Below are 27,990 nucleotides of genomic sequence, written 5' to 3'. Positions count from 1 at the left end.
AATTGACTCTAACGTCTCTCCTAATCTACGCTTCTCAACAAGGACCGTGAAGAGTTCATAGCCACGATTAATTGCAAGTGTTGCCACCAGGTCCACCGAAGTAAAAATAAGTTCCCCAGTCACCACCATTAGGATAATTGACAAGATCGATAGTAAAGCAAGATGGCAAGCCTTCATCATGGCTCGCAAGTCTCGCCCACTCCCCATATCCTCCATTCTCGTCTCGTGGAATCCAAAAGATCGTATTCTGGTAAGCCGCCCTCTGCCATCCTTTCTCCGCGAAATCGCCGCTGCCCATCTGAGGCCAGACATCGCCAACTTTTCTTGTAACTTCTCCGCCGTATTGGATTAGCTCTGCTTGCTTGGACATCTGACCGCCATCGTAGATCGAAGTTGGGTAATATCCGACCGCTTCGTAGCTGCCGGGCCCCTTGAGGAAGAGCCACCAATTGCCTGCGTACAGCTTCCACTGCATCTCAAATCCCCACTGCTGTCCGTCTGTGGTGCTGTAGTGATCCCATGGCCCACCGAGGAACCAGTTGTGATTTATTTGAACGAAGCCATCGCAATCAAGATTGTAGCAGCCCACGTTCTTCTTCGTATCGCAGGATCCAATATTGTAATAGTGTTTCGTCCAATAGATGAATAGCGTGGCATCGTCATGAGGGCCATCGGGATACACCAACCACCCGCCTTCAACAGTCTGAGTATCGCATCCTGAACCTCCTACATACCACTGCTGAGAGAGGGAGAAATCGCCTTTGGGATTCCAGAGGTCAAGCCAGGAGTTTCCGCCGAAGTTTGCGACATTCTGCTCGGCGTAAGCGTGGAGGTGTGTGGGTTCCCAATCCGGCTTGAAATCCGGGCCTTTGACCTCCTGGGGCTTCTCAACACCACGAGGGGCTTTCGCAAAGAAGTCACTCAGGGTCTTGAAACGAGTGAGTTTCTCGAGTGTCAGTCTTGCCATTGGAATCGTGCTTGACGGGCAAGAAATCGGATTTCCGAACGGGTCTTTCAGACCGAGCTTGAGGGGTGAGTCTGCGTAGGAAGAGTTTCCCGAAATGGAGCCTTTGCTCTTGGGGAAGAGGGTGAGGTTGGAAGGGGGATCCGAAATTCCGCTAAGCTTGAGATGGCGAAACGAGGGCTGTTCTTTGATATAAATGCAGTCTCCGTATTCATTTCCCAGAAGGAATGAGGTGACCTTGGTTGCGGTAACCCCATCGTACATACGAGAGATATGCTTTTGCATGTCTGTAAAATCGGCTTGGGAGCTCACATTGGCGTCCATGTATTGGCTGTAACTGGCACTCTTCACCTGTTTAAGGAATTCCTGGAACGGAACAAAGGATTTGTCGCCTGTTTCTGAGCGCTCCGGCAGGTAAGTTGCGCGCACGCTTTGGGTTGCAACGGCAAGCCACCCGACGAAAATCGGGATTCCGAAAGACATCATTTTGGGTGATTGAAGCTGAGACAAATTGAAAAGAAATAAAGATAGATGTTGTGGAAGAAGCTATGAGAGTGTTATGAAGAAAGGACAAACTGAAGAGATTAAGGCCTGGTTTATATCAGAGGGTTTTGCCAAGGTCGGTTTGGTAAAGCAACCCCTTTTCGAGGAAGACCTTTTGGAATTTCGGAGATGAAAACTAACAGCTCTTGGCTGCACTAGCCAAGCAACTAAAATCTACCAACGAGACTCTTATACTCTCTCTGATGTGTGATTCGTTTGTGTTCTTTGATGAAAGGACGCCTTGTAATTGGTCTCGATCTCGTTAGTCATCCATCGCTCCAGCTCCCCTTTCAGCTTGGCTTAAGCCTCGTCTTCAGCCTCAGCTTTCGGACATGCAGTCTAATCAGCTTGATTGGATCCTTTTTACTTGTGCACCTGCATAGCCTCATTGGCGAAATATTCAGCATTGACCCGGGGCATTCCTTTGCCGCGGGAAGGAACAAGATCAAGGTCAGGAGATTGGGTGAGTGGCTGCACCGTACTTGGCATTGTTGTGATTCGGGTTTTCATACGGCGACAATTATCATGCAATTTTCGGTTTCCGATCAATCCGGCCGCGAGAATTGAGAGTACCACCACATGTTCAGGCGGCGCAGAGTGGCAGAGGTCATGAGAAAGCTGATGCTGAGCTGGAAATGTATTTTTTTAAGAGCGTGAAGGAGTAGCGTGAGACAAAGGTGAACAAACTCTTAATTTCTGGGTAAGTTCTCTTCTAATATAGCAGAGGAAAGAATGAAACCTGTGTGATGTTTAAATCATCTAGAGGATATCCATCTCGTCACATTGTTTGTTATTACCAGTACCTGCACTGAGCCTATCTATCTTAAATTACTCCACGACTTCTTTCATAACTGTACTATTGTCTCAGTAAATCAACGCCTGTGACTACAATTAGCAACAAGTTCTACGTCACACTTATCAAAGACATTTGATGAAGGACTTCGTATACTAAGCCCCTGAAGTGTGCCTAGAAATGTATTGTTTACGCGCATACCATACACCGAGCACACTGACAAGCAATCCTGGTGCTCTAAGGCCAATTGCGGTCCCTAAACTGATCTTATCCGATTTCGAGAGGCTCGATCCTGTCTGGCTAGAGGCTCCTGTGTTTGAATTCTGGGTCGGTGTAGGTTCTGCGGTGGTGTGCGTATTTGAGACTTCTTGGGTAGATATTGGAGGTTGGGCTTTCTCAGTGGAGAATGTCCCAGTCAGCGAAGGGAAGTAATTGGAAGTTGTGGAAGGAATTGCTGCTGGTCGGCACTTAGAGCAAGTCAAGGCCGCGGAAGTCGTATCGGGTCACTTGCCATTAGCAACAGTCGTCTGAAGGTACAGAGACCATGTAGAAGAGGCCTAGTAGCCGCAACCAATTCCTGTACGAGGGTTCAAGTCATTGGGGTCTGTAAAAAGGAGATCCGTGATGCAATATTGGGATGTTGCGCTAACACACGGTCATCAGCTAGCCATAGCCTGTGTCTAGGGATCTCTTACCAGGGATACATAACTGCCGAGTTGACGTATTGGAATGTATTCGAGAGGCATGAAGTAGCGGGTGTGAAAGTATTATCCGAAGTCCATTTGCAGCCCCAAATTGATCCGGAGAGCTGCACTGTTGCGCCGGTATTGCAATAAATAGCCAGCCCTAAGCACACAATCCATTCAGCAACAGCAGTGCATTGTGCCAGAGGGGGTGGTGCGCCATTACAAGATTCCTCAGGTTTCTCATAGCCCGTAAAGCCTTCAACATCACGTTTCCAACGGGCCTCTGGCTTCTGCGTGATACAGGGCTTTGATAACTCTGTTAATGAGAAGCCTGCAAGGGCCATGCAACCATGGGCCAGGAGTGCCAAGAACAAGAGGAGCACCTGCGCCACCATTCGCTTGTATATGAGCCAAGTATGCACCTTGGCTGAAGCTTTGAAGCATGAAGAGATGAAATGCTTCTTGTCAGATGATCGCAGGTTTTGGGTTGTAAAACCATCTGAAAAGCTTTCAGCGCCATGGCTGTAAACCAGCCCGTTGAAGGGTTCGCCTCGGTATGAATTCTTGGTGCAGACTACACACAGGCCAACAACACCCTGCAGACGTCCCTGTCATAATAGACGGAATACGTCGGAGTCTGAATTGGATCAGCATTCAAAGACAATGTGGGGCAAGTGCAAGCGGAGCTGAAGGGAGCCAGATCAAGAACCTCAGGTCCCAGAGTCACTTCCCAGCACCTGCTGAACAATTTGGGTTCAGGCTGCTCCGAGTTAGGTCAAATTCAGCTCAAGTATTTCGCACCTTTAGGTATATCACAGCTGCGCATCTCGGTAGAAGGAGCCAAAACTAATAAAAGAAAAATTGGGACAGTGTAAATCGACACCCTAGGTATTAATTAGGGGCAGAGGAGGTACCGAATAATTTAATTAACTTATTAATGTCCTCTAACGTACTATTTTAACTAGAAGCTATTTTTAGAGATACATTATCTAGATAATTTTGCTATATACTTATAAGTTAATAATAGTTTTACTTAAAAGAAAGAATATTTTACTAATAACTTTTATTAACTAAATTTTTAAAATGTAAAATTTATGCCTCATAAGTTCTTGTAAATTAGCCGTTCCCTGCTTAAATTCAAGTACCCGATTACTAAATTTCTAGGCTTTCTTAAAACCACTTTTAAAATATATAATATTAACTTTTTAATTTCTTTAATTTCTTTAATTATAATTAATTATTATTATATAAAATTCTTGTATTTGAATGGCCCTTAATTAGTCTTATATTACGATATATAGAAATCAATTTCTATTAATTTCTTATAAAACATGTTAAATTTAAAGAAAAAGAGAGATTTTTCGTATTCCTATCCAAGCGCCTCTAGTCTGGGTTAGTGGGTTAGTCTGGCCCCTAACCGATACCCCTAGTCGACACCTGAGGGGTGTCGGTTTGCCTTTTTCCTATCCCACCGTCTTTTCTAAATACCTTCTTTAATAACAAAGCATCCATTGCACCTTGAGCACATCCAGCTGAACTGTTAAGTCTCAACCCAGCCACAGCATCCCCAACAAGCAGGACCTTACAGACCTAGGGTGTTTGTATCTTTGACCACCTTTCTGTGACTGCGTTCGCGGTCAAAATCAAAATGGTCGTCTCAACTTTCTTGCAGGGGAACTCATCAGCCAAGGAGTTCCAGCTCGCCTTTCAATCAATAATGTCGGAACATCTTCAACATAGGACGGACGAAAGTTCTCATTGGTTACTGGATACGTGAGTAATCGGCGACCCAAGATTGGGGGATCATACAGAATCGACGCTTCAAGGATAGATTTCACGGCTCAGCCATACAGATAGAAACCTAAACGACATGAAGATGAGAGGCCCTTACTAATATGAATGGCAGGCTCGAGTCAGGTATAAACCCGAACCAGCGACATTCGTGGTCTGGCTGGCCGACGGTGACGCGCTCCATGATTTTCTGAATACCTGTGGTCCGAAAGATCCCTCGAGCGCCCAAATTGAGCCTAAATGAAAAACGCCGGCCTCAAGGCCGGCCCTGTCACCCGGGGTACATAGGCGAGTCTAAGAAAGTTACTGAACTTCCTCATAGACTTTGGGTCACGGTACATGCAATCGTGTGGTGATGGCGAGACCAGAGTTCATCCCGATTCATGGATCACGCTCAGGACCAATACGTTCCACCGGACAAAGACTCTGCAGGCACTAGTGCAGTTAGATTTCCAGCATGAGAGGGACACGGAACCGACTGCCGATTGGTTGTTAGTAGCACAATGCGACTTGTGGGAATTTAATGGCCGAAGGGTAACAGGAGGTTAGGATGGGGTAGTATTAACACCAACACCATCGCGCATCGCGACCGTTGCACCAGGGGTTTAATGACGGCTAAGATGGCCGCTACTCCGGATGGGAAACCCAGCATGCTCTGAATATTTCGTTGGGTCGTATTCTTGTATAAGAAGCCATGAGCTCTCGCCTCCCGCTTGGTCATCCAAGACCACATATATGTTTTCGAGCATACAATCACAACATTGACGGGGCCATGCTGTTCAAACGGGACTTCGTTCTCAGGCTGGTGAGCTTGGCTTGCCTCGCTCAACCCTCGCTGCAACAAGCTTGTGCTTCATCTTAGTACGTTTCCCCAAGGCCTCGCGAGTGGCTACCGCATGGGTATTTCTCTGACAAAACGTTTTGGACCATATAGTTCACAATGTGGCGGCGTTGGATATACGGGTGGAACGTGCTGCCCAATGGGGTGGTCTTGCCAGACACAGAATTCATACTATGCCCAGTGTCTTAGCGGCACCGTGAGCATACACATCCCATGCCTGATCTTGAGGAACCGCTAATCCTCTCAAAGCCAACTAGCTCGACCGGTTCGGGTGTGTCGACAGGTCCGTCGTCGACATCAAACTCACCAAGCACCAGGACGACTCCCTACCGCACGTCCACAACCTTCCTGACGGGTAAAGCCATATCAACCCACACGCAACTGCCCTATACCACGCTCGAATGCGGTAATGCGGACTGCGGCTCCGGAACTATCTTCCCTGATATTACCACCGTCAACAGCAGTATGCCCTGGCACTACAGCGTAGGTTCCTTCGAGCCCGTGCCATTTCGCCCCTCCCAAACTGACAAGATGAGCCGAACAGCGATCTACCCATTTCGGAGAAACCCCCGCCGGCGCGTGCGGGTTTGGTTTGTACGGCATGTGCACAACCGCCAACGTCTCGGGCATCGACTTGGGCGCCGACTGTGCCCTATTCTGCACGATGTACCCGGATATGTGCGCGGATCCAGCCAATGCCACACTTAGAGGCAACTTCGCGGCGCCAAATGGCGACTACTACACGCAGTTTTGGCCCATGCTGCCATCCTTATCTGTTGGGGAAGAGCAGGATAACTATCTCTCGTGCGGCGAGTGCTTTGAGCTGGTACGCACCTATGATAACGGAAGCCTTTACGCCCCCAACGAGGCAGGTTACGCGCCGCCAATTATCCTTGAGATTGTGGATAGCTGCCCATGTGAGGCGAATCCCAAGTGGTGTTGTGAGTACGACGCTCTCCTGTTTCTGCCCGAGACTGCTATATCTCGTCTCTGTGCCCATGTGTCCGCGTAATAACCAAACTGATGAGGGATAAAACAAAATACAGGTGGGCCAAGTGTCGACCAATGCCAAGAAGTCGACGCTTTCACATATGGCTGCCCGCTCCCCAGCGGCTCTATCCACCTCGACCTCTCCGACGTGGCTATGGCCCGCGCACAGGCCGGCGTGCTCGTCGAGGGTGTGATCCCGACGCAGTACAAGCGTGTGCCGTGTCCAAAGGCGGGTAACGTGTATGTGTGGCTCCGCGGCGGCGCCGGGCCCTACTGGATCCAGATCACGGCCGTAAATGCAGCCGGCCTCGGCTCGATCGTGGGTTTCGAGATCCGACCGGACGGGCAGTCGGAGTGGCTCGCTCTCATCCAGGAGGACGACTACCCGGCCGGCCACCCGCAGGAGCGGTACGGCGCCTGGACGCTGCCGCCCAATGCCCCGTATATCAACCTGCCGCTGGGGATACGACTCACGAGCGCGACCGGCGAACAGATTGTCAACGAGCGCGTTATCACGAGCTGGACCGCGCCTGCATCAGCAATCCAGGGGTATTGGTATATCGACATGGGGACACAGTTCACTCTGCTCTGAGTTGGAGATACGGAAAATGGAGTGAAATTGATATGTTGCAGGGGAGCGCGAAATGGGCCCCCAATTCGGACTTTCACTTGCACAACTTGTACTGTTCGTTCGGTTTTAGGCTAAGAACTATAGTTTGCTTCTGGGAAGGTGGTGAGAAGAAGTAATCTTGCTGCCGCTACTTGGAGGGCTCTACTAACTAATATTTGCGCTCCACGAGGGGTGTCCGGGTTTTGGCATTTGCTCTATTAACCTTTATTAGTAAAATATTTATTTTCCGAATTTTAAGTAAAACTTCCACTAATAACAATATTTATAAAATAGTGAAAAGCTTATAAGAGTATTATAAAAATATTAAAAGAAAGAAAATAAGAAAAGTATTTACTAATAAATAATAAATAATAATACAAGTCTTTTAAAATCAAAATAAGTTTTAAAGCTTTAATAATTAAAGTAATATTTTAATATAATTCCTTATATAATTTCTTAGCTAAAGAAGTACTCTTATAAAGCAGAAATAATATATAAGAAATTAAATATATATTTTATTTTACTAGAGTTTAAAGCTAGCTTTAAACTTTATTATAAATCATATAATTATTACAAATCATATAATTATTACAAATCATATAATTATTACAAATCATATAATTATTATAAATCATATAATTCGAAAAGTTTAAATGTTATAAATATAATTCTTTTAATTAAAAAACAATAAATAAAAAATAGTAAAAGTTTTTATTTTTACGATTTATTTGCATTTTTAGAACTTTTATATATTTTAAATAATTAGAAATATATAAAAATAAATCTAATAATAATAATAATAATAATAATAATAATAATAAAAGTGAATTATATTAAAAAGAATTTAAAGAAAGAAAGAACTAAGTTAAGAGATCTTATAAAATATATAAAATAAGTAAGGCAAGAGTATAAGGTAATAACATACCGTAATATTTTATTTATTATAAATACAAATATTATAATAAAGTAAATAATTAAATATAGTACCTAATAAATTAATTAGAATATTAGTAAGCTTATAAAAGTGAAGTATAAAATGCAATGTTTGCAATATCAAGTGCAACGTGCACAATGTGAGCTTACAAGGTCTTAGGCCTCGTCAGTGGGTGCAACCGAACGGACCACTTTCCAGGCGCCCGTACTATCCCCCTTCTTGAATACTTACAGTGGGTCCTGGGATAACACCACTCCTGCACTGACCAACTCAAGGGTGTATGGCAAATAGCGATTCTGGAGAGCACCTGATATTTCCTAGTTGGGGGTTATAAACGAGGTTTCAGGGTGGCGTTACTAAAGGACCCACTGTAAGTCTTCAAAGGGGTGGGATAGTAACATCGCACGTTTCACTTCACCGCTACTTCCGTCAACCACCACCACCAACATATGAACACACAATCTCAAGTCTCTGGTACTTGAATACTTCTTTCTACGGCAATGCATGCATCCAGAGATTACGAGAACCCCCAGCTGTTCGCGTCAATCGACCATGATTCCCAAAGAGATTTCCCCACCGCGAGAAAGGGAGGCCGTTCTATCGTCTAGGAAGATCGAAGGTCTAATCGCCAATGGCAAATATATCTTTATCTTAGACAACAAAGTCATCAAGGCTGATGCATGGCTCAATTACCATCCGGGCGGTCTGAAAGCTATCCAGCACATGATTGGGAAGGATGCGACCGATGAAGTGACTGCGTTCGTCATTTTGAGCTCCATAGATGAGAGGTTTGCTGACGGTGGAAAATTTAAGATTACATTCAGCAGAGACCCGGTTGCGAATGACTCAGTATCAGATCGGTACAATTGAGGGACGTTGGAAGAATTTTGTTCCACCTATTCAAGGTGGCACCTTTAGAAAATATCCCGCGGTAGTGCAGGAGGACTCGGACGAATCGGAGGACGAGAGTGCCGACTCAGACTCAACCAGAGCAACTTCGCTCATTTCCGACGCCAATGGAGAAGAAGTGAGAAAACGGCGAGGAGGCAGTGATACCGATCGCACTTCTATTACATCCATGTCATCCGCGGCAGGCTCGGCAGCTCCAGATGATCTGACCTTCCTAGATAGCCAGACGAAGCAGGAGATGGAATTAGACCTCGAAAAATATCCTGCCCTTGACTCCGAGGTGCAGGAAGGAATCGTTCAGAAGTACAGGCTTCTCAATCAGCGGATCCGTGCCGAAGGTCTGTATGATTGCAATTACACGGCATATGTATGGGAAGCAGCGCGTTGGGTATCTCTGTTCCTCACCATGCTCTTCTTCCTTCGGATTGGTTGGTACTGCACGAGTGGTGCCTTTCTGGGCATGTTCTGGTCCCAGCTCGTATTTGCAGCTCATGATGCGGGTCACGTCGCCATCACACACAACTTTACCATCGATACACTCATTGGTATGATCATTGCTGCTCCGATAGGCGGCCTATCATTGGGCTGGTGGAAACGTACGCACAACGTTCACCACATTGTTACGAATTCCCCGGAGCATGACCCAGATAATCAACACCTACCCGTCTTTGCTGTCAACCACCGTTTCCTGGGCAATATATGGTCTACCTACCATGAGCGCCTACTTCCCTACGAGGCCGTCGCAAAATTCTTGGTCCCATTTCAGGCGTACATGTATTACCCTGTTCTCACACTAGGACGGTTCAACCTCTACGTCCAATCTTGGACCTTCCTTCTTCAAGGCCAAGGTCCAAGGAAAGGGCTAGCCTGGTGGCATCGGTACTTCGAAATAGCGGGGAACCTGATCTTTTGGTATTGGTTCGGATACCTCGTCGTCTACAAGTCAATCCCTAAGCCGTCGGCACGATTCGGCTTCGTGATGGTCAGCCATATGATCAACATGCCGCTCCACGTCCAACTCACGCTCTCCCACTTCGCAATGTCTACAACAGACCTTGGACCAGATGAATCCTTTCCACAGAAAATGCTTCGCACGACCATGGATGTTGATTGTCCTCAATGGCTCGATTTCTTCCATGGAGGTCTCCAGTTTCAGGCTATTCATCACTTGTTCCCGAGGATTCCGAGGCATAATTTGAGAAGGACGCAGAGTTTAGTGCAAGAATTCTGCGAGGATGTCAAGATACCGTATGCACTGTATGGCTTCGTGGATGGAAATAGGGAAGTAATCGGGAAGTTGGGGGAAGTGAGCAGGCAGGCTGCTATTTTGGCCAAATGCCAGAAGACGGTTGCGGAGAGGGCCGATATCTTTCATGGCCATTAGCCTCTGGCCACGTACAGAAGATCAAGCAGCTTCACCTCCTAGGCTTCCCTTTTTAGCCTCTTGGTCCTTTGTTCATTTCCATGGCGCCTTGCTGTGACTTTGATGTCCCCTTCTTCCCGCAGAACCCTACATGCTGTGCCCATGAAGTATGTTCTACACACTCACATCCAACACTGATCCCGATCTTAACTCCCCGCCACAGCAACGAGTAACAGTTTTTTCTTTCTTTTTTTCAGTCCTAAGAGTATGCATATCACCACCGAACATATTTTCCTGCCCTCTTTCATTCCCATCAGAGTTTGGCCTTAATTCTGATTTACACGCCCCGCGAAAGCCCTATTTGCGACGGGGATCGAAGGAAAGTCAATAGTATTCTGGAGAACAAAATTGAGGATGGGTGGGTAAGGATGGAACGTTGGTTGAAGGTGGAGGCCAATGTGCCTTTCGGGTAGCAAATGTGGTTGCTTTTGTACACCACGGAAGCGCGAAGGCCTAACTTGAGTCTGTGAGGTCAATATCGCAGTCCGACATGGAATTGGAATTAGGGATGCGGTATATACTGAATACGCGGCAAGGCTGGAGTGCGGCATGTTGTGTTGCCGACCTACGAAGTGTAGGGAATTATTTGGGTTTTGGCGCAGAGCGAGGTACTGAGGTGTTTGGGGATGGATGGCGGTATAGCAAAGCAGAGTTCGATTTTGGAGTCGAGAGTTGAGAAGGGCTATTATAGAAGTTATGGATCAGCCAGCTGGGGCAAGCAATTGATGGCTCAGAAGGTAAGCAAAGTTGGGAGTTATGATGAAGTTTAAAAGGAGAACCAAACAACCAGAAATACCTGTGCACTGAGCACTGAGCAGCACCGTTCTCTTACTTTCAAACTATTTTGCTCTTTCAAGGAATTTTGCTAAATAGTATAAAGGCGAGGCCAAAAGCGGTTTGAGGCCTGAAAGGTTCTCTGGCTCAGTCCCCCAAAGCAAATCTAAACCTAATTGGAAGCCCTGCAAATATTTTGCCTTGCTGTCACCTCAAATCTCCATCACTTTCATAACACACTTCTTTGATTTTCGACCACAACTTTGTAATACTTTGAAAGGATGGCACCCACAAACATCTCAATCACTTCCTCCATCTTATCTGACTACCTCACTACTGACTGTGCGTCATCCCCAGAGCAGCCTCCTTCCTCTTCCTTGGTTTCTGCCCAAGTCGCCTCCACAGATCGCACTATCATCCGTCTGAAGACCAAGACTGGTAAATCTATCCCTTACCGAAGTCTCATAAGGCTGCTTTGTATCTTCCCGCTGACCTAAATTAACCTTGCAGGCTTCATTTTCAGCGGACCACTGCGAAAGAAAGCTGGATTTGACAATGACATGGATGTCTACAATTAAGATAGTCTTATAGTAAACCTAACAGGTCAGCGGATTCTACCTCTTGAGAGGGGAGCATAGAAATAACCGCTCTACAAAAGCGGCCTCCACCCCTGACTCCACCAACCTCTTCCAAAACTGCTACCCCGCCAACCTTGACAATTATCTACCCAAGTCCCCTGACGGCTTCGAGGACGAAGAACCGAGACTCCTCCATCAACTAAGTCTCCTTTCGGAAGAGAGGGCGTTAAGAAAGATTCCCGGCTGCAAGCTCGAGAAATTTGTATACCTTAACATGTTGCCTGCCGAAATCCAAAAGACGCTTTAGAAGAAAGCTGCTTTACAAATTCAATAGATGTTCGCCATCGAAGCCTATCGTACCAAGATCGTGCGAGGCCAAAGAAAGAAGGTTCGCTGTAGGCATCGAGGTCTCACCAAACAAAATGCACTTGTGGGAGCCTATGGAGGTTCCTGTGGCATTTTGAAGGTTCGGTGTGCAATGGGTGAGTACCAACAGAGGACGGTTATTCTCATACTTTCTGCCCTGGTTTGGTGGTTTTCTCTAAAGACTATATTTTACTTCTTTCGGAACAATCTCCATGGTGCAACTTCTGACTCCCTTCCCACGAGGACCAGACCTTCCAGGCTTCAGAGGCGTGATTTGTACCAATCCAGAGCTTGATACTGTCAACTTGAGGAACTGCCAAGATGAATTTGATACATATGGTGTCATGAAAGGTGTTAAGAACGCGGTGGCTGACAGCGGGTGGCAACGGTGGAATTAATACGGGCAGTTGGCCTCTAATTTGGGCAGACACGGAAGCAGGTTTGGAGGCCGGAGATGAAGGAACCGTGCCCGGAGGTTAAGATGATGAGGGCGGTTAGACGATCTGGCAAGTGGGAATTCAGTTCTTGCAGGATCATACATTGCATGCAGTGGGGGAGACCGGGAGTTCAGTGTGCCAATTGTAAGATTATGGTACCATCAGAAAGCAAACATTGACCAACAGAGAGCATTGCTAAACTTTCATTCCGGTCTCTTCAATTGGGCGTTCCAAATAATTCTATGATCTTGTCTGCTGCAGCCCGGTATCATATCAACATAAGCTCCTGCAAAGCCAGACAATACCAAGCTCTAAGCAGTATCACTCCACGTCTTTCCTAGGCTTCCTACCATGAGCGAAATACACAATCCCATAAGCATGCACCCCCTTATCCTGCAAATTAGCTCTCACTCCCTCCAACAACTCATGCAGCTTCTCCGGAGTCCACCCAAGTATCCTCGTAAAAGCCGCGGTGCTCATCGACTCCACTCCCTCCAACAGATTCTGCTGCGAGATGGCACCTAAAAGCTTATTCTTCTTTCCTCGAGCCCAAGGATTGACTGGGACGTAGATACGGTGTTCGGTCACGTCTTCGAAACCCGCTTCGCGCATGTACTGTCCCCAGTTTTGCCCGTCTGTTAGGTTACGGCCTATGCGGGCCATGGACTCTATCATTCTTTCTCCCCATCTGCCAGGGATGTTAGCAACTTTCTCAGCTTTGAATCTAGCAAGAACAGATAGGAGGCAAGAATCAAGGAGAAAGATGCGCGCGAGTAGACTCACTCATTAAGCGGTGTCCCGTCCAGTGTTCCGTCATCACACTTCATCGGGAACGTCGGATCCTGCAACTCGAAATACCCACCAGGCGACAAGTTCTCGAATATCTTCTGTACAATGGAGCGATTGTTCTTAAAGCAAGTCACGATGGCGCGAGCGTGGATGTAGTCGAAGTGGTCATTGAAGCCCCAATCTTCTTCCGCATCGTTGATTTCGAATTGGCAGTTTGCTGGGACGCTGCATGTTGTTAGAGGAGAAAGAGAATTAGTGAGAAAGGATATGATTTACAATTCCGGTTGGATTGGACTTAGATCTGTGCCTATGACTGTTGCTTCTGGGTGTTCCTGGGCTGGGCGATGTCAGATAATGCTGGTTTGGAAAGAGGATAGACGTACCAAACTCAATGGCCCAGATACCGGTTCCAGTAGCTAGATCAAGGACACGCTGGGGTTTCGAGATTGGTGCGAGATTTAATTTGCCATCTAGCATTATCTTGAATGAATGGTGCTGGAGGTCTAAAGAAGGAACAGTCAGTATCAATGCCCCTTGCTTGAGGTCCTATACGCACCGAGTCTATCCTGCTCCCGAGTATCATTTGGCAGCATGTATTCTAACAAATTTAGCAAGAATGTCGCCAATATTTCTTTGGTGGTCTTTCTTACTGCCAGAGTTAAAAGCATGGTAAGTGCGCCCATTCTCTACCAGATAGTCATAGATACTCGACCTCAAAGAAGACGTGGATCCCCTGCACACCGAGTAAGTACTTTGATCCTCAACAAAAGAAAAAATCGAGTGGTGGGTCTCTTACAGTACAGAGTCACCCAGTGCAGAATCACCATCTCGACTGCCCTGCTACAAGATAATAAGGTATCAGCGTTGCTTGTTTGATCTCAAAGTGAAAGGGTCGACCCACATCAGAAGAATCGGTCCCAATCTCCAATTCATTTGGGTACTCAGAAAAAGCGGACTGCTGACTTCCATGTAGTACGTGCTGAGACTCCGATGTTTGATGAGTGGTGATATCGTCAGGCTGTTCCATTACGAGCATTGATGTGGGGCCTGCTGCCGAAGTAGGGTCTTCTGCCCCTTGAATATGGTTCACCATACTTAAATGCCAAGCTGCACACTTAATGTCGATGTAGCTCGGGGTGCTAGGGAAAGGGAGACGCTGACAAAAGATGAAACTTTAAAGAGGTGAAGAAGAATTAAGGTTTATTATATTGATTCTCCAGTTTTGGAAGTCCCAAGCTGAGCCAAGAATGAAGTATATCACTAGCGGCCGCTAGCCCTGAAAGCCGCTTTTCGATCGATAAGCCTCGGCTTGACTTCCGTCGTCGGCTTAAATGGCAGGTGGCGGACAATGCCTACAGCGAGCCGTCCCAGTGGGAAAATGTAAAACGACCCATCCCCCCCCCCCCCCCCGGTGTCGATTGGGGGCCGGACTAGCCTAAAGTAGAGGCACTCAGACAGGAACACCAAAACTCTGGCCTTTTCTTTAATTTAGTTCAACTTTATAAGGAATAAATATAATTTAATACTTGTTTCATTTCCTTATAGCGCTAATTAATTGCAATTTTGAATTAGTAATAGCTCTTTAAATTAAATAAATTAAAAATTTCATATTTTATAGCCTAAAGAGAAGCTTAAGAAAGCCTAGAAATCTAGCAAATAAGTCCCTAATACCAAATATAAGAGCCTTAATCGTGCGTCAAGACTTGCACTAAAGCCCCTGCGTCCCTGCGGGTTTAGTGCGTATCAGCAATACGGTCGAAAATCATTAATATGGTCGTTTTTTCGGAACACCAAACCCTTTTAATTAATTAAATATCAATACCATGGCCAAATTTGACCCAGAAGAAGAGAAAAGGATGGCCCAGGCCTCCGATTTCTATGCCAGGAACCCACACGTCAAAAAGTCCGCAATTGCGCATCAATTCAGGGTAAAATATCGACTTTGGAAAGCGCGTTTGGCTGGACGAAAACCACAAAACACCAAAGGGGGCTATAACAAGACACTTACTCCTGATTAGGAGGAGGCCCTCAAGCAATTTATCGATTTCCTGATCTATTTAGGCCATAGAGCTGATCTCAAGACGGTTCGGGCGGCGGCTAATAAGATCCTTGGGGACAGCGCTTCCACCCACCAAGTGAACCGCCTATAGGCACAACGATGGTTCAAGCGGAACAAATCATGGTTTAAAACCCTTTGCGCGAAGACACTAGTACAAGAGAGGAAAGCGGCACATCGAAAGGAGGATCTGGAAGAGCATTTTCAGGAATATTACGGGGCGTTGGAGAAGTATGGAATTTGCTTTGAAGACATATGGAATATGGACGAAACTGGCTTTCGCATCGGCGTTTTAAACGGAAAAATCGTCATTATACACCTTAATACGAAAGCTGTTTACTTAGCAGATCCCGATAATCGAAAATCACTTACTGCGATCGAAACTGTATCCGCTGGCGGCAAAGCAATTATACCATTCCTTATTTTGAAGGGGGAGATCCTATTAGAGGAACATTTTAATAACGACCTTAATACTGAATCAGTATTTGCCATAAGCTCCACTGGATATATAAATAATATTCTAAGCCTGAAATATATTAAGCACTTCTATAATCAGATATATAGACGTATACAGGGCAAGTGGAGGATGTTAATATTTAATGGTCATGGCTCCCACACTTCAGACGAGTTCCTATATTACTGCTAGTCCCATAAAATCGTCCCTTTTCAACTACCACTATATAGTATATATCTCCTTTAACCGCTCGATATTGGCCTCTTTTAACCTCTCAAGTACTAGTATCAAATCAGTATTTATAATAAGATCCAGTATAGTAATATCGTTTATACCAAGCTTGATTTTCTAGCGGCATACCAGACGATACGGGGGAGAACGTTCAAGTATAGGACGATTATTAGTGCTTTTACCAAAGCGGGCCTTTTAGGGCGGGAAACGATACGGTATGCGTACGAGAAGCTAGCTCAATTCTAACCAAAAGAAGGTTTGTTAATTGGCTACAGATTTATATGGTAATATAGGCTAATTTTGTAGCGGACAAGCAAATCGAGATTCTATCCCTACGAACCCCTCCAATATCGAAACCCTTCCAGAATCCCCCTATATCTGCGAATCGCATGGTATACAATACATACATAAATCAACGTCTTGACGACCATTTTATCCTTGCAAAGGATAACGAGGAGTACGCTCTTACCCCTAGTTTTTGGAGATCCTGGAGGGCATACCAGAAGTCAACTGAGCCCAAGCTACTTAGGGCGGGGCTAATCATGGAAAGAGAGCTCGCAAGGGAAAAGGCAGTACTCCAGGAGCAATGCAATAAGCTTAATAAAGATAGCAAAAAGCATATGCAAAAATATAGGGTAATTTCCAAGGGCTCGGCAGTACGTCAAATCGCTTATTGCAGAGAGTCCCTTTTTACTGCGGACGAGATGGACAATAATACCTACCTAAATCGCCGAATCAGGGAAACTGATACGTATATTACGAAGCATATTACTGGCAAGCTCCTATACAGAAGACGTACTCGTAGGGAAAAAGCTCCGTACGATTTAGGAGAGCCCTTTGGCTATGGAGAGGAACTACCATTTGTCGATTATGGTAAAACTAGTCTTAAGGCTTACTACCAAAACTTGACAGAAAAATGGAGGAAACAGAGGAAAATTAATCACAGAATAGAGCTCTTTTATGCAAATAAGATGGATTTTAGGCTAGCTTCTCCTGGATACGAAGAGGAGTGGGTTAGTAAGTTTGGTAATATGCGAGTGGAATAGCTAGCTAGGGAGCTTGGTTTTGTCAGGCCACTACCTAATCCCCCTTCATTTTATAATAATGGCTTTGGTAATATAGTTAGATTAGATACTAATAGGGAGGAAACGATTATTGGGTATACTAGTAAGGACGTGATTGTTCTGTAATTAATTAATTTCTTAGAATAGTAGTATTTTGGGGGGTCGCCAGCGAGGTAAAATGTAGAATTTTTCCACCATTTTTTACTATATGCATATACCATATGAAATTAAGAAAATTTAATTTATTAATTATAGTATAAACTCCATATAAACTGTAAAATATTTTTCTGCGATTTGCATTAAAATTTTAAAAATTAGTATTCCGAAAAAACGACTATATTAATGATTTTCGACCGTATTACTGATACGCACTAAACCCGCAGGGACACAGGGGCTTTAGTGCAAGTCTTGACGCACGATTATAGGGTTTAAAAAGTAAAACCTAATTAATTAGTATATAAACTTCCTTAAATTAAAATTTTATTTTAAGAAATCTTTTTATTATAGGTTAGAAAGCATATAATTATAATACTAGAATTATAATATGCTAGCTTATATTATACTAAAAAAATATAACTTGAGATTTTTAAAGAGCTTTGGTAGCTAATTACAGGTTTGTTAACACCCCTACCCCAATCGACACCCCGGTGGGGGGGGGCGGGGTTGTTTTACATTTTCACATCCCAGTGGGTGTCATGATTTTCAGGGACTTGAATCGCTAATTGTATAGGGTCTTGACGCTGAATATATATGCCTATGCTCTCTAAGCCAAGACACTTGCTCCCTATTATATGCATCTTCTAACCAGATTCTAGAACAACCTTCGACCATGTGTATCATTTTCTATATCTATTGTTTTAGAATACAAGAGTTAACACTGACAAAGCAATCAATGCCACAGCCCCACATGATAGTTGCACCCCGAATCCTGCTCCTGACGGTTTTGTAGAAGATGTTAGTGCGGCGGATGAGCTGGTGGACTTCGTACCGGTGGAAGCCGTTGTCTTAGTCGCCGTTGGGCCTGTTGCTTTAGATGATACCTTGGCTGACGATGTAGTCATGGCAGTCAAGGGAGTCCCCCAATAATTATCAGTTATCGTCGCCGTCGTTATAACACCATTTGAGAGAGTGATAGTGTCGGTCCAAGTATTGTCAGGATACGTCCAAGTCGTCGCGATATCCCCAGGTCTTGTATCCGATGCCGTCTCCCATGCAAGCGGGTAGCAATCCCAATCGAATTGGCTCCAATCCCAGTTTGCCGGTACCGCGTCTGCGAGGCAGTTCCCAAACATCACGGTGTCGAGGGGTGCCGTTATGTTGCAGTAGAAATAGCAAAAATCGTCCGTGAAGGCGTAGTTGTTGGGACTGCAGCAGGTTTTGAATGCAGCTTGAGTCATGTTCCAGTTGGCTTGGGTGTCCTCATTATTGTGGGCGACGCAGACATCGCTGAAGACTGCCGGGTCCAGTTCGGTGGTACTGGGACAAAAATAACCAGCCATGATCGATGTATAGTGATGCGAAATATTTTTTGTTTTGGGGCTTGTGGTGCGCAGGTTGTAGAAGCCACGTCTTGAACTAATATGTTGACATTGACTGAGGAACTTGAAGCCCAAATTGTGGTCAACTAGCGGAATTTTTTGAAACTCAAATTGTCATATTTTAAAATTACTTAGGCGGATACTGTGGCGGAAAAGATCGGAGATTGCTGGGCTTTCGGTGCCTCTAACCTTGAGTGCACAGCAGCCGGGGAAATGAGAGAGTATTTACCCGCAGAAGAGGCAGTTGCTATCACGAGATTTTATGCAGCGGCACAGCAATGAATTAGATATGTGAGTCTTGAATTACGACTCTCGTGACAGTCGTGACATTTGAAATAACTCACAAAAGGTGAAGGTGTAAAAACATGTACTTTATAGAGTGGCATTAGAACAGGTGTACGAAGATTGCGGCATAAAGTGACGGGATTACAGGGCATTCGTACTGCAAGTCCATTTTCAGGCCACTTTCTACCACACTCACCCACTGAAGCCCCCTATATTTCCAGGCTACTCTCCTGTAAGCACGCTATAAACTATAAACAAGGGGTACCACACCTTTAGAAGGCATGTCCCCTGTGCTTACAGGGGCAGAGTCGCTAAAGGGTCCTATAATAGCTCTCTCACAGCGTCCGAGCGCTATAGTTGCTCCGCCAGCAACACCATAACCCCTGAAGATCTTCAAACCCCTTGCAAATGTCTCACAGCCCTTGTTTTAGGGGTTCAGGCCTGGAGTTACAATGCTTATAGCGGGTGTAGTCCCTTAAACCACACCCTGGAGTCCGCTAAGACCCCTACGCGAGCGTAAATGCCCTGTAATCCCGTCACTTTATGCCGCAATCTTCGTAAGCAGTAACCTCTGTCAATGCCTGCAGCGAGTGAGGAGGCGGGATTTTAGGGGCAGCCTCGCTAATTTTGAGCGAGGCATTGTTAAAAATAAGAACAACCTAACATATTCTCAGGTGGGAAGTGGCAACACAATTGACTTGAATTAAAATAATATGTTATATCATGAGCATAATATCTACTATCCTTTCAACCTCGATTGCTAAGATTCAAAATGGTATGGTCATATTCTATCTGCTATTTTGCGGAGCGCCTCGCTAGAGAATTTGAGAGGAAGAAGTTTTGTGAAGGGGTATATATAATATGAGCCCCCAGGAACGAGGATTAGTCCTTCTAGTTCTTCTCGTAGTGAACGTGTTTGTAGTAGCCCTTCATGCGCAGTCCCCACCACTTCACCTCTACTTACCACCCCTTAGCGGTTCGAAATCCTTAGCCACCCTCTGTGTGCTTTTGGGATAGATGGGTAATATTTTTGAGAATGTCAATTTCTGGTGAGAGAGATTGAGGGGCCCCCAGTGATTAGAAGGGATTCCTTGTTATCAGAATAGCTCAACACCCCACCCTCCTATATTTAGCTAACACTGAAATTTGGTCTTTTAATACATGCTTTATTTGGCTATAATAATCCCTCATCTCTTAAACCCCATTCATTAACCTTTTCCCGTTTATCTGTAACATGTATAGCCTAGCCCGTGAAGCCCAACACGTGATACTTCAAGGAGATGACGAATCTGTAACACAGGAGCTTCAGATACCGGACAGGAGTATCGGCACCGAACGGTAGCTCAGGAAAAGAGCTAGAGATTCATAAGTATAGCCGGAGGTCCTAGCTCGAGGAAGGTCAAGCTTGAGTCTGGTTGTTCAAGGACAATATACACAATCATACCTCTTTTCACCTGATTACTTAACTTCGTATCTTGTAACCCTTCTTTTTGCCCTGTAGCCACCACTAGCTATTATACAAGGCTATTATAATGAACAAATATATTTTATAATTAAGACGATATTTAGATTATTTAACATAATTTAAAATGGATTATTCTTTAAGCTATAAAATACAACCAAATTTCAAGTTTAAGTGGATTATTTTTCCGCTTTTCTAAGACTTAGTTTAGATTCTAAAATAGATATGATTAGAACCTGTCAGATAGAGTAGTTATGGAGCGGTTTTGTGGGTAATCATTGTCATGTATTGATATCTAAAGGCCCAACCCTAACACTGAGGGCAACAGGAGGAGTCACAGTGTGTCAGATAAGTGGCAATTCGGTGGATGAGGTGTTGTGTGTAAAGGTAGTATAGGGGTTTAGAAGTGTTTGTAATATGTCTTTACGATGAAGATCTTGGAGTTTCTGTATTGGTATTTGTGTGGTTATTGGATTGGGAAATCGATGGCGCTGGCCGCTGTTACTCACAGAGAAGAGGTCGATTCCGAGAAGAACATATACAATAGGTGCTTTTGGGCCATTGCAAAGTTTTGAAGCCTTAAGAGTCTCAAATCTTGGAATTAATTGTGTGAATTCCATGCGCTATTAAGCTGTGTCAGAAACGTGACGCTACTTAAGTTGGAGGCTTGAATATCAAAGAAATGTCTCAGCTGCTTCATTGCCAACTCCCCGTATCCTAATCTAGCCTTCGGGAATATGAGATGTTCATCAGAGGTTTCCAGTATTGCTTTGTTCTCGGAAGTTCTGGCATGTGCTAGATTCGATACGAAATGGCACCTTGACTTCTGGTAGTGCAGCAAGAATAACTCTAGAACGGAAGTTTGAGCGTCGAAAGAAAATCCTTTGCCTCACTGAGAGACACAGCTTCTTTCGGCCTTTGCTTCACAGGCTTTTGATCCGAGACTTTCGGCCAGAATACTTTACTCTCGTCTTCGAAGCTCCACCAACCCCTTCCGCCGGAACGGTATATTTCCGATCTCCTCTGCAGTGATGCTTCTCTTTCGCGGTGATATTTCAGTACTTCAGTGGTAGGAGGGTAATCGTCGGGCTCTCCCTAGGGTGTTTGAAAGACTTTCCACTCATGAAGTCGAGCGCGATCCCACATAACATAGCCCCATTCACGAAGAGGTTGTCGGATAGGAGTATTTATGAACTGCCGGCCAGATTCTTCTTTGTGTGCCCAGACCCATGTTTCCACTGGCCCAGTGTCTGAGTCTGGAAAGAATGACGCCGTAATTCGGGCAAGTTGGTCGTCCGAATAATCCTCGAGCCAATCGCCATCATGAATGTCATTAGCGGCATTCAAAGCCCCGAATAACCAATCCGGTTCGTATTGTGGATAGTCAGGATAGACAAGGTTGTACCGGTCTTCATAGTTGTTTGCTAGGGCAATTGAATGAATGCTTGAGAGGCCACGAGCAAGGATAGGTTCGATATCGCCAGGGTCGCTAATATCAGAATAATTTACCCGTAATCCCCCCCAGAAAACGTCATGTTCTGATATCTCATTGAAAGCTACCAAAGTTAGTATCTAAATTGCAGTATGTGCTCTCAAACTCACCTGGAGATACCTTTCCATATAGATAATCGTGGGTACATGCCAATTGCTCATTTTCACAGGGAGAGAACTTTGAGAAAATAATTTCTCTTTGCTCATCCACAGAGAGGATCGGATTCCTAAAGTCTCTGAAAATATTACAGTACATTTCAAATCTATAGAGCGTACGCTCAATACGAGCTATTTCGAGTTGCGATGGCGATGATTGTTGGACGCCGCGCTCCAGAGCCTGAATTCCTAGGCATTTGCATGCAAAGTCTGTCGCAAAATAATGGACATGAGAGTATAGCTTGCTTATGGATAACGCATCCGCGAGTGTCCAGGATTGTGGTGGCGGAATTCTTCTGTCAAGGTGTTGGGAGGCGAAGTCTATGATCCCTTGTCGAGTCCAAGATCCGTTCCGCGCCGATTCAAACACAGCAACGGCTTCGGGGAGGACGTCGAGGTGCACCTCACTGAGGAGCACTCGAATGGTGATCAATGATCCAGCATCTCGAAAGGCATGATAAAAGGAAGAACAAGACAGCACCAGCCATTTCAATGATTCAACATCTGGGAGTGCGCGCATGACTGCCTGTCTTGTCTCGAGGGGAAGTGTCTCGAAGGGGGGCTTGGCGTTCGAGGAGTGTGAATCCATGGTGGCAGCGATAGTCCTCGTAGTATGCTCGTAGTCGGGATTGCGTACAGATGTTCTTTTTGCGACTGGAAACGGGGCTACAAGGGAAGGAACATAGCAACTCACGAGGATGAAGATGCGTGGGCGGCAGGCAGGTTAGCCTCAGGCACCCAGTTACATGGGTTTTTGGGGGGGAGGGGAGATAGCTTCAGTCGTTCATTGATGTTTTGTAACCCCAACCCTGTCACACATAAACGCCGAGTCCATTCCACGGGAAAGGGAGATACCTTCTCTGCGAACAGCGTGAAAGTAGGCTTGCAAGCATATGTGCTTTCGGACTTTCATCTTATCAAGGACACAAATCGGTCACCCTGGAGCTAACCTTACCTCAGGTCTACGGAACATGGTTGCGGCCGAGGACCAAATCGCCTCAGTTCCCACTGAGCCCCCCTAATAGTCGAACTTAACTTCGCGGCTAAAGGGGCTATTACTTACCCGCTCCCCATTTTTTCCTCACCTTACTCACCTTCGCTGACCCAGCATTGCCGATAAAGCAGCCCTGCTCTTCTTTCCGAGCAGAAACATATTTTATACAGGTGAGAATTCAGGTTAAACAATCAGCTGTTATTGTCACCGCAGCCAAACGGCTATCCGGTGTACAGTACAGTACACAAGAGACAAAGACTTAACGGATAGAGGCATTGAGTAATAAAGTTAGCAATGCACTGCCAACTTACAGAGAACCGAGTTAGATAATTAAATCATTACGGGATTTTGAATAAATCTATCTATAATTGCAAGGATATGTAAGGACTGTACTATCTTTCAAGCTACCTGTTCTGCACAACCGGCAGTGGCAGAGCTTATATCGCTCACCTAGTTTACTACGAGTTTGGAAGAGAATATGCAGTCCAAGGAACGTGTGACGCAGAAAGAATATTAATTCACTCATCAGTGTTTGTCAATACTAATAATGCGAGGCAACCAAATTTGGAAAGAACGACATACGGATTTGATAGGGTTGACCTATCCGTAACAATACAACGGCATGGAAGACAGAGCAAGAACATTAAAAGTTGAGGTTGATGCCCAAGAAGCACCAAAGAAGATAATATCAAAAGCATACTCCTTCTTCTCGCTCGCTATCTCTTACCTTGCTCAAAGCTCTTTTCTATAAATACGGCACATTTATTGCAAAGGGAGCAATATGGATGTGCAAAAGCGATAATATTGATGATTGACAAGCCCTAAATGACTAAGATACAGGCGGAGTGAAGCATGAAAAGAGAGAGAAAGGTGTCCAAAGCTTCATTCTTATCCCCATCAGTCTTCGGCGATATGGGTGTTCCATTGTATTCTCCGTGCATTATAAATCAGCTGATCAAGCAGATGACTATATATTAGTGAGCGCTAATAAGCTCTGCAAGCGACGCATTACATATGAGATTGAAGAACACTAAATTAGTGGTTGAACCTAGTACTGGAAGGAATGGGAGCTAGCCAGGCGAGTGTACCAGTTCAACAACATTACTCCGAACGCCATCTTCATAACTTCCAAACTTTCTCAGCACCTAACAGGGGGCCACAGAATAGACCGGTCATGGTTGGTCGCTATCCTGCTCCATCTCCTTCTTCTTGGCCTCCAAAAAGTCCGGCCAACAATGTTGCATCATATTCGTCCTCTTTTCCTCTCTTCTCCTCTTCAATTCCTCAGAGACCCATAGCGTGAACAATTTGTAGGTATTCAAGACCCATTGTATTTCGAAAGCCGCTATGATCAGGGGAATTGCGACTGCAAATGTCACGCCAACTATGTGAAGATTCTGTGTCAGCTTGAGAAATACTAAAGTCGGGGGGAAAATCGTCGGCCACATTGGGGGAGGAATAAGAAAAGGCATACTTATGTAAGGTTCCACAAAGGATTTAGGCAGGAAAGGTGTCGCTGGCATAGTTTGATTTGCAGGTAGCACGACACGGCTAAATTCTGCGATGGGAAGTGTGAAAATTGTTGTGACGAAAGTCAGAGGTAACTAGCAAATGTTAGATTACTGCACTTGTCGAGGTAGGACTTTCTATATGTCAACGATGGCGAAATGGGCGTACAAAGATGATAGTAACAATAGTAAAGACCATAATTGTCTTAGACTGCTCTCCTGATGAAATTGCCTGGTTACGACTGACACGCGCTTCGAGTACATTTGCCTGTTGCTGCTTGAGATCCAAAAGGTCCTTGAGCTGTAGAGAAGTTAATCATCGTTTAATCCGGATTGGAGGGCTCATGATTAAGAATCTTACAGTGTCATAAGCTTGATCAGCTTGAGCTTGCATGCGCCTTATCTGCTTCCAGTGCTTCATACTTTGATCTACAAAAACCATGCTGCTGTGTGGACACCGGATATTTTCTCGTACAGCTTCATCCTCTTCGCAACCGTCGCAGTGAAAATTTGCTTTGTTGATCTCTTTTCCAGCAGCACAAAGTACATCCATCTGGTCTTGGAAGACTGCCTCGAGCATGCAAAGTTCATCTTTGATATCCTGTATGTTTCGGAGTAGATGTGTCTGTTTTGTGACGTTGAAGATGTCTTCGAATCTTCTGATCGATTCTTCAGATTCTGCTGGCTGTTGTTTAATCCAGACCATAAAGTTCTCGAAGCTTTTTACGAATTGGATTAGCATCTGCATGGTTTCGTCGGCCTGGCATATCTAGTTAGCAATTGTATCGCCTAGGTATGATTTGAAAAAGGATGGAGTACCCATATGTTTGACCGGATCGAGTAATTTTTGAGGAAATCAACTTCCGGAATCATATCCGCTCGGTGAAGTATGCTCACACATTGGCAGAATATTAATTCAGCAAGGGCATTTGAGTTCTCGATCTCTGGCCGTCGTGGACTATGAAGGTACGTGATGATGGTCTTTAGGATATCTGTCTTGTCTTCCCCATCAAGATCTTCATTGTCTCGCTTATACTGCAGCCGATGTGGAAAGCAAGTTACAACGGTCTCTGAGAAAAATCAAATCAGCATGACGTATCAGGATATAATCAAGTAATGTGTAACAAACTTTCGTCTACCACCCACAGCCACAGCTGATCTACCATCAGAATAGGGCTGTTTCTGTCGCGATAAAGTGTCTGTTCAATCTCGAACAGCCGGCTATTAACCTCCTCCAACTTCATCGGGCGGCTCCGCCAAGCTTTTTGAAAAATTCTTGAGAAGAAGCTGCTCTCTTCTATTTCTTGCTCTTGTTTTTGGATGAGCTTCAGCCTTTTGTACTCTCGATTACCTTTCAATTTGAGTTCCTTCTTGTACTCGTTTAGCTGACGCATAACAACTTGATCACCGTCCCGGAAGTTCGTATCTGCCAGATGGGAATAGTAGTATTGATCCAAAGTGCGACGTAAATGTACTGGCCTCCGCTTGAACAAATAACGTCGGAGAAGTTCTAGATAGTTTTCTCCTGCGTCCTGAGTTTCAATGGTGATTTCCCCTGCATCAGAAGTAGTCATTTGAGGGTGCTTAGCAACATTAACTGTTAGATTAAGTCCAATGCGATTTTTTTCGCTAGGCCAGAAATTGTTCTCTCGAGCTCCGCTTGTCTTCTCGGAGTCCAATTTGACTTTCTTGATCCACTCGGCGACAAGCGTCTGGGCTCGGTCAGCTTCCCAGTGGATATATGGCATCTATGTTTTATCAGTAAACAAACTGGCTTGCAGTAGCGGAACCCACAGCCATGAATAACGGGGCCGGTTTTTTTGCCTCTTTGCTTAGATCTCCTTCGGTTTTCAGCCCGTCTGGGGAGAGAAAATCAGCCAATATAATTAAGATTTAAAAACAGTTAGACGTGTAATATATTCTTAAGCGTCTTCTCACCTTGTATTAGCCTTCCGCATTGGGGCGTTATGAAACGAGAATGGGGAGAAAGATCTGGCGAAGTGTAAAAAGGGTCCGTTCCCCAGATACTTTTATATACTGGCATCTTTTTCTGATTGCAAAGACCCGTCATCAACATCTGTTCGTGTAAGCTTCTCTTCAAAAATTGCATCATGTGCGTACTTCAGCCCAGGTCATCTGATTCAGTCAGTGCATGCGTCATGGCCATCACAGTTGGAGAAAACTTAACGTTATTTGTAGGTAGGTGAATCCATCTCACTTTTTCCCTGGCTCCCGTTGGTTTGGCGTCGTATTTCATAATAGCATCTATGATTGCCTTATGATATAGAATCTCGTCAACCTTCGGTTCTTTCAACAAAAGACACTCTTGGAAAACGGTTTCTTCGTAGTCAGTCTTTGCCTCAGATTCCCAGATATCAACTATAGTCGCGTGAAATCCAAGTCCAGGAATCCAAGAGGGCATTGTGAACACTGGCTTCGCTTTTTGTGATCCTGCAGCCTTTGGCAACGCCTTCATTGCATTCTCTGGCTTGACTTCTGTTGACCTTGGATCTGTTCCTGTGGAAGTTGATTTGACTACCCCGGAAAGATTTTCTGTCGATGTTAGTGTGGTCTCTGTCGCGCCAATCCCAACTTCTCTTGATTTCACATTCAATTCTTGAGACGTTGGCCTTCCCTTTCCCTTTTCGACTCCCGCTTGGCCATCGTCTTTTTGGGGCCTTTGAACTCGGTACCAGGTTTCTCGCGGTTGATCTCCCCTAGTTTGTCTGCAAGCGTCTGCCGGATTCTCTGAAGGTCTGCCTCACTTCCCCCAGGATGACCACCTCGATCGAGTGACTCTTCAGCTTGGTCTCGAGCTGTTGCACCCTACTCATCTTTTGCATTTATCTCGGCTCCATGACTTAGGAGGAGATCGACGATCTCCGGAAAATCAAACCATGAAGCGATGTGCAGAGCTCTTCTGTCCGAGGTGTCTTGTATGTTTGGATCGGCTCCATATTTGAGAAGAAGCTCGACCGTCGATACAAGGCCTCGGGAGGTGGCCAGTTGTAGAATGTTCCCATATTCTCCGTCTCTGCATATCGATTCTGCCCGCTTTCGGACATTCTCAATGCCCTTGGCCGAGGGCGTCCCATTGGAGCCTGCAAGCGCGGAAATTGTTGGTTCCGCTGTTGCTTGCGCACTCGGCATCACCGGAGCTTGCACATTTGTTGGCTCATTTGTTGGTGTATTAGTTGACAAATTGGATGAGTCGGCCATTGACAGCTCTTGGAGTTTGAACTTCTTCGCTTGATGAGTTATCAAGCATTGTGCAACTCTCTCGTGTTCAGCAGCGATTGCAGCTCGTAGGGCCGTGCCGTGTA

At 45.2% G+C, this 27,990-nt stretch overlaps 11 protein-coding genes across 11 annotated transcripts; 4 read left to right on the top strand and 7 right to left on the bottom strand.

Annotated features, from left to right (window-relative positions):
• Positions 1 to 67: 67 nt before the first annotated feature.
• Positions 68 to 1,450, bottom strand: K444DRAFT_722728 (DUF239-domain-containing protein; the record flags this gene model as incomplete). The annotated part of the gene is made up of 1 exon (XM_024888564.1): positions 68 to 1,450. The coding sequence occupies one exon, from the start codon at positions 1,448 to 1,450 to the stop codon at positions 68 to 70; it is 1,383 nt and encodes a 460-aa protein (XP_024736797.1).
• Positions 1,451 to 2,857: 1,407 nt separating this feature from the next.
• On the bottom strand, positions 2,858 to 3,381 carry K444DRAFT_629753 (uncharacterized protein; the record flags this gene model as incomplete). The annotated part of the gene is made up of 2 exons (XM_024883105.1): positions 2,858 to 2,945; positions 2,996 to 3,381. 2 exons carry the CDS (start codon positions 3,379 to 3,381, stop codon positions 2,858 to 2,860), a joined length of 474 nt encoding a protein of 157 aa, XP_024736796.1.
• Positions 3,382 to 5,634: 2,253 nt separating this feature from the next.
• K444DRAFT_402067 (uncharacterized protein) lies at positions 5,635 to 7,519 on the top strand. The gene is made up of 4 exons (XM_024872535.1): positions 5,635 to 5,638; positions 5,712 to 6,101; positions 6,163 to 6,559; positions 6,665 to 7,519. The coding sequence occupies exons 2-4, from the start codon at positions 5,832 to 5,834 to the stop codon at positions 7,198 to 7,200; spliced, it is 1,203 nt and encodes a 400-aa protein (XP_024736795.1). The 5' UTR covers positions 5,635 to 5,638; positions 5,712 to 5,831; the 3' UTR covers positions 7,201 to 7,519.
• Positions 7,520 to 8,585: 1,066 nt separating this feature from the next.
• Positions 8,586 to 10,550, top strand: K444DRAFT_589563 (fatty acid/sphingolipid desaturase). Its single transcript, XM_024878117.1, has 2 exons — positions 8,586 to 8,910; positions 8,966 to 10,550. The coding sequence occupies exons 1-2, from the start codon at positions 8,657 to 8,659 to the stop codon at positions 10,443 to 10,445; spliced, it is 1,734 nt and encodes a 577-aa protein (XP_024736794.1). The 5' UTR covers positions 8,586 to 8,656; the 3' UTR covers positions 10,446 to 10,550.
• A 2,251-nt stretch (positions 10,551 to 12,801) lies between these two features.
• K444DRAFT_589558 (S-adenosyl-L-methionine-dependent methyltransferase) lies at positions 12,802 to 14,613 on the bottom strand. Its single transcript, XM_024878116.1, has 8 exons — positions 14,330 to 14,613; positions 14,225 to 14,268; positions 14,079 to 14,161; positions 13,985 to 14,026; positions 13,812 to 13,931; positions 13,705 to 13,765; positions 13,423 to 13,653; positions 12,802 to 13,327 (listed from the first exon to the last, which is right to left on the bottom strand). Exons 1-8 carry the CDS (start codon positions 14,519 to 14,521, stop codon positions 12,961 to 12,963), a joined length of 1,140 nt encoding a protein of 379 aa, XP_024736793.1. The 5' UTR covers positions 14,522 to 14,613; the 3' UTR covers positions 12,802 to 12,960.
• Positions 14,614 to 15,251: 638 nt separating this feature from the next.
• On the top strand, positions 15,252 to 15,446 carry K444DRAFT_529126 (uncharacterized protein; the record flags this gene model as incomplete). The annotated part of the gene is made up of 1 exon (XM_024874780.1): positions 15,252 to 15,446. The coding sequence occupies one exon, from the start codon at positions 15,252 to 15,254 to the stop codon at positions 15,444 to 15,446; it is 195 nt and encodes a 64-aa protein (XP_024736792.1).
• A 141-nt stretch (positions 15,447 to 15,587) lies between these two features.
• On the top strand, positions 15,588 to 16,130 carry K444DRAFT_529290 (uncharacterized protein; the record flags this gene model as incomplete). The annotated part of the gene is made up of 1 exon (XM_024874793.1): positions 15,588 to 16,130. A coding segment is annotated over one exon (543 nt), but the record flags the coding sequence as incomplete, so codon positions are not given.
• A 1,960-nt stretch (positions 16,131 to 18,090) lies between these two features.
• K444DRAFT_629749 (uncharacterized protein) lies at positions 18,091 to 18,732 on the bottom strand (the record flags this gene model as incomplete). The annotated part of the gene is made up of 1 exon (XM_024883104.1): positions 18,091 to 18,732. The coding sequence occupies one exon, from the start codon at positions 18,730 to 18,732 to the stop codon at positions 18,091 to 18,093; it is 642 nt and encodes a 213-aa protein (XP_024736790.1).
• A 2,881-nt stretch (positions 18,733 to 21,613) lies between these two features.
• Positions 21,614 to 22,754, bottom strand: K444DRAFT_663487 (uncharacterized protein; the record flags this gene model as incomplete). The annotated part of the gene is made up of 3 exons (XM_024886837.1): positions 21,614 to 22,090; positions 22,121 to 22,245; positions 22,286 to 22,754. The coding sequence occupies 3 exons, from the start codon at positions 22,752 to 22,754 to the stop codon at positions 21,614 to 21,616; spliced, it is 1,071 nt and encodes a 356-aa protein (XP_024736789.1).
• Positions 22,755 to 24,262: 1,508 nt separating this feature from the next.
• K444DRAFT_402036 (uncharacterized protein) lies at positions 24,263 to 27,318 on the bottom strand. The gene is made up of 10 exons (XM_024872534.1): positions 26,856 to 27,318; positions 26,789 to 26,803; positions 26,606 to 26,744; positions 26,462 to 26,526; positions 25,797 to 26,415; positions 25,487 to 25,737; positions 25,029 to 25,427; positions 24,837 to 24,968; positions 24,634 to 24,763; positions 24,263 to 24,543 (listed from the first exon to the last, which is right to left on the bottom strand). Exons 1-10 carry the CDS (start codon positions 27,141 to 27,143, stop codon positions 24,332 to 24,334), a joined length of 2,250 nt encoding a protein of 749 aa, XP_024736788.1. The 5' UTR covers positions 27,144 to 27,318; the 3' UTR covers positions 24,263 to 24,331.
• On the bottom strand, positions 26,996 to 27,979 carry K444DRAFT_612949 (uncharacterized protein). Its single transcript, XM_024880242.1, has one exon. The coding sequence runs from the start codon at positions 27,884 to 27,886 to the stop codon at positions 27,494 to 27,496; it is 393 nt and encodes a 130-aa protein (XP_024736787.1). The 5' UTR covers positions 27,887 to 27,979; the 3' UTR covers positions 26,996 to 27,493.
• Positions 27,980 to 27,990: the final 11 nt, after the last annotated feature.

Source organism: Hyaloscypha bicolor, assembly GCF_002865645.1.
Source record: "Hyaloscypha bicolor E unplaced genomic scaffold K444scaffold_73, whole genome shotgun sequence".
NCBI classification, from domain to species: Eukaryota; Fungi; Ascomycota; class Leotiomycetes; order Helotiales; family Hyaloscyphaceae; genus Hyaloscypha; species Hyaloscypha bicolor.
The sequence above is the reverse complement of the archived record's forward strand: the minus strand, read 5'-3'. Positions and strand labels throughout refer to the sequence as shown.